Here is a 5293-nt window from a genome sequence, read left to right as displayed (position 1 = left end):
CTATGGCCCCAATACAGTTTGGGAAATTCCAAGATGCATTAAAACCATTAATGATTTTATCCCAGTCATATTTTGTTTTAGGAACCTGAAATTAAAATATATATTATTAAAAATATAATATAAATACATTTACTTATGTTTTTGTTTAAATTTATTAGACACTAACATCAGAGGAACCTCAAGAAAATTATGATCACTATAAATTAGTAGAAAATGTGTCTAATGCAGTTTTGGAACATGGTGAAATTTCAAATTCTACTGAGACTGAGCTACCCACAAATATAAATAAAAGAGTGTCGAAACTACAACAAAATAAATCAATAAAAAAGTCTAAACTTGATAATTCATTAGCCAACGCAGTTGAAGCTCTAAAATTTGCTTGTTCCAAACAAGCAACAACAGAAACTGAATTCACACTATTTGGAAAACAAGTTGGGCTACAGCTGGAAAAACTTCCATTAACAGAAGCATTAAAACTACAAAGTGAAATTCAACAATTACTGACAACAGCTCGCCTCGCTTCAATGAATGATCCAAGTTCATCATCATCAGTAGTACCAAATCATAACACTTGTATCACAACATTATCTAGTCAACACAATAATTATTACACAAGTATAAATAATCAAGAGGAAGTAAATAATGAACCTCAAACGAGTCAAACGTTTAATTACACTGTATCACAACCTCAACCACAAGAGAATGAACCCTCATCATTAACATTATTTTATAACAACTGGAGTTCCTAAATTTATATATTTTTAAATTTATTTTTTATTTTTTAATTTTATGTTCAAGAAAAGTAAACTTGATTATTTTATTATTTTATTTTGTTATATGTTTATTGTTTAACAAGATAAGTAAACAAACGACTGGAAGTACAATTTGTTTCATTTTAAATTGAAGTATTTTTTTTACCTGAATGTATTCTTGTAATCCTTCATAAATTGCATCAAACACATCCGGTATGAAGTCACTGATTGCTGATTTGGAAACTCTATATAAATATTGCAACGATTTATAAGAGTCTCCTGTTGCTAGGAATCGCAGTGCAATTTGCAATTTAATTTGAGGGGTTAATGACATTCTCATCATTGTATCTTGCTTCTTTAATCTATGTCCAACCTAATATGTAGAACAAAATTATAAATATAATAATTAATATTTATACTAAATTTACTATTAAGGTACTGTTATCATACGTTACCTTAGCTAGTAAAATATTGAACATACTTTCATCCATCCTAAGAAAGTTAAAATAACTCTTTGGATCTCCAATAGCCAACTCTTTTATTAGTGCATTTGATGCCCCCAATGTGTTTCTACGCATCATCCATTTTTTCATCCAAATACGTTTTTTATTTTTGGATATTGATCTTTTTAGTTTTATGATTTCTTCTACAACACGTAGCATGGCAATAGTAATTTCATTTGACATTTTTAATGAATATTTGTAAAAAATGAAATTATGTACTGAATATTCAAAATGTTGTCACTAATTTTTAACTTTTGTACTCTTTTTATGCACCCTACGTCCATACTATCATGTATTTTACTATCAGTGTACTATCATAATGTGGATGCTTTATCTCATGATAGTTACTATCACGGTACTATCACAAAAACGACTCTTGCGAGAGTAACTATCATCGTGTGGACCCGGCTTAAGCAGCGCGCCCGTAATAATTTCCAGGAATAGCTTTGATATGAAACAATTTAATTTTGGTGACTAGCTACCATAGAGTGGCATAGACATAATATACTGCTGCGACACGTCGGATGACGCGCAATACAATACTACATGACGTCTAGTGCTTCAACAGCCAACATTCAACATTGTTTAATTGTTATTTTTAATTTGTTATTGTTTGTTGAAATTTGTTTCATTTTGTATTTTATTCTGTGATAAATATTAAAATGTCACCCAAAAAATTCGGTACTAAAAAAATGACAGTCGGAAATAAAGCTATACGTCAACGTATGAAAGATCTAAAAAAGAAACAAGGGTTGTAAGTAATTATCTAATTGAACTTTATTACAATTTAAAATGAATACATTTTACAAAATAGGTATGTAATTTATACAATTATTTTTTTAAAATTAATTTATAGAAAATCTATATTGACTAGAATAGACATTCAACAAACAGAAGAAACTGTTGAGTCTCAATCTAATATCTATTAGTATTACTGTGACAGATGACTCAAATGGTAAACTAGTCGATTCTTTCTCGGGGTAAGTTATTAGCACGGTCTAAAATAGTGTGCAATACAACACTGTTAGTGCAGTACGAAATCAGAATAGTGCAGTACATAAAAAAGTGTATTGATTATTTTAGTGTTATGCATATGTTAGAATTTTTCTTTGTATTTTAGATTCTGAACGGAGTGATTTATGTGCTTATTTTACAATGATGTGTTTTTATTTTTGTATCCGTCATCACGTTTTGGAGCAGTAAAAGTTCTTTAATCTTAAAAATAAGGGGTGGTTTCGGATTGTAAAGTGAATGTATATTGTACTTCGGGGGGTCAAAACTGAAAAAGTTTCATTAGTTTTCAAACGCGCTATTCTACTCTTCAAACTACTATACAGCAGAGCGAGTTCTCGATTAACCTAACCTAACTAACCTAACGTTTAAATATTATAATTTTACAAAATTCGTTAAAATCGTGAAAAAATCGCTATTAAATTCATTTTTTCATGAATTACCTATATATTTAAAATCACAATAGTTGAATATTACTTATTCTACAAACGTGTTAAAAACTTATCAAACATTTTAAAATAGACTGGGCAAGTTAATGATTTTTATTAACTCAGTTAAGTTAAAAATGAATACCATTTTTTTTAAACTTTAAAATAAACTCATAAAGCTCATAAAGCTATTTTATATATTTGGTATGTACTAAATTCCATATGTACATGAATCTATTTTTATTAATTTTATATCTAAATAGTAATGTCGAAGAGCCGATGGCAAATTTAGCTGACACACCATTGACAACGGAGCAATCATTGTCTCAATTAGAGTAAGTGCACTCAATTTTTATTCTAACTAGGGTGATCAGAATTTGAAAGTAAGATTTTAAAAAGTCAAAAAATCCTAAAATATTTCAAATTACTATAAATTTTTATACATTGTCGTAAGGAGCTTAATATATTAATCATGTATATGTTACCGGTAAAGTGTTGAATCCGGTATTATATAGAAATCCTAGGTATTCTATAGATTACCTAACCTAAAGCAGGAAAAGTATACAATCAATATAAAACTTCACCTAACCTTTGAAATCAATGATTAATGCTTATCTTGACGACTATCTTACCGCATATATAGGTACAACACGACGTGTGCGATGCATTATCGTCATTATTAACAGGTTAAGCGCCACGTAGGGTCTGTTGACCTTTCATTCGACTTGTCAAAACTATTCTTTTCAAATTCAGTAGGTTTGTCAAAATAATTTTTTACTTTTCACCGAAAAGAAAGACAATTATCATTTTTTATCACATATTAACTATTTATTAACTTTTTTACCTGAATTGAATGCACACATGAAAAATGTGATGGATCTTAGAACCCTACGTGGCGTTAATGACAAGTGTAGGGTCATTAGATCCTTTATTCAATTTTTAGTGCTACATACAATTATGTAAAAATACAAAATTTAACTTTTGGAATAATTACAAATTCATACATCAGATATAATAAATAATAATAGGTACTTTTTATTTTGAATAAATTAAATAATATAATGTAAATTATATATAAACAAATGGTTATAACTGTAAAGAATATCTACAATACATTTTTGTGTTTTTTTATATAGCAATCTCTACACATTTGTAGTTTATTTCCTTCACAATAAGTAAATACTTTTCTTGTTTTGTTTTGAGCTTCTAATCTACCAAGATTTTCCGACTTCTACGCATAACACGGCTTACACATTCTTTTTTGTCGTGTTGTAACTAGTGAGTGTTTTAAGCCTGGTGAAATAGGTTGAGGAACATTTGGTTTATATAGTAACTGCTTGATAATTTCTTCTTTGAAAGTAGTTATTGTTATGGATTTATTTTTGGTAACAGACTTAAATAAAGATGATGCATTGACCGATGATGTGGATAGAAGAATATCAAAGGCAACTTTTTTATACCATTTAATAGTTTTCTTCAAAGGTGTACTGTAAGATGACATTTGATCAGAACGGTCTATGTACGATTTTCCAGTATTATAATCCTCGACAACGAGTGGCTATTATCTTGTTCCTTTTTTGTATTTCTATGATTTGGTCAGTGTTTGGTTGTGATTAATAAAATGTCACGTTTATCCCGCCATTTAAGAATAACTACATTGTTGTTGCTCTGTGAAGCAATTATCTCTCCTTTTTTAAATTTTTTTTTAACTACATTTTCCGGGTTATTTTTACGATTGGCTCTCAGAGTTCCCACTAAATATGTATTTTCTTGGTTAAGTTTTTCAGCCAACTTAACACTCGAATACCAATTGTCAGTATACAAGGTTCGTCCAAAGTTAAGATACGGCTCCATCAACTTTAATACAATTTTATAAGATACGTCAGTTTCTCTTACTACTTCTTTTCCGGCATAAATGTTATAACGCAAAGTATAAAAATCTTTCGAACATAGTTTGAATATCTTAATTCCATAACGATGTTTTTTGTTTTTAAGATATTGTCTAAAGACTAATCGTCCTATAAAAGGAACCAGACTTTCGTCAATACACACTTTGTCTTCAGGAATGTACCATTTATTGAAATTGGCTACTAACATATCGACTAGGTGTTGTACTTTGCTTAGTCTACCGTGCTCAATAATTTCATTATTTCCACAATGAAACATTCCTAGAATCAACTCAAATCTATTACGACTCATTATTTCTGGAACTCTAGTTTTATAAAGAAAATCTGTTCTCCAATAATCTCTTAAACTAGGCATATTCACTAATCCCATCCATATAATAAGTCCTAAAAAGTTTCTCATCTCGGTACGGTCAATAGGAGTCCATTTTTTCAAACGAGAACATTTTGATAATATACGTGAATTTATTATTTGGTGTGCATAACGATTGGTCTCAGAAACTAGAAAATCTAGTACATCTTCATCAAAAAATAAAGTATAAAAATCTATTGGAGCGCAATCTTCCATAGAATCAGTGATATCAGGATTGATACCAACGTCTAAATTAAGGGGGTTGTAAGTATTATATTTAGATTACCAGTTACTGGTCCCCATGTAATTTCATTGCTCGGCATATTAGCATCATCTTCAAACT

The 5293-nt window shown here is 29.4% G+C and overlaps 1 protein-coding gene across 1 annotated transcript; it reads right to left on the bottom strand.

Annotated features, from left to right (window-relative positions):
- Nucleotides 1–4290: 4290 nt before the first annotated feature.
- On the bottom strand, nucleotides 4291–5001 carry LOC132953162 (uncharacterized). Its single transcript, XM_061025692.1, has one exon. The coding sequence runs from the start codon at nucleotides 4999–5001 to the stop codon at nucleotides 4291–4293; it is 711 nt and encodes a 236-aa protein (XP_060881675.1).
- Between the last annotated feature and the right edge of the window lie 292 nt (nucleotides 5002–5293).

Source organism: Metopolophium dirhodum, unplaced genomic scaffold, assembly GCF_019925205.1.
Source record: "Metopolophium dirhodum isolate CAU unplaced genomic scaffold, ASM1992520v1 scaffold1, whole genome shotgun sequence".
In the NCBI taxonomy this organism is placed as follows: Eukaryota; Metazoa; Arthropoda; class Insecta; order Hemiptera; family Aphididae; genus Metopolophium; species Metopolophium dirhodum.
Note: the sequence above shows the minus strand (reverse complement) of the source record. Positions and strands in the feature narration are given on the sequence as shown.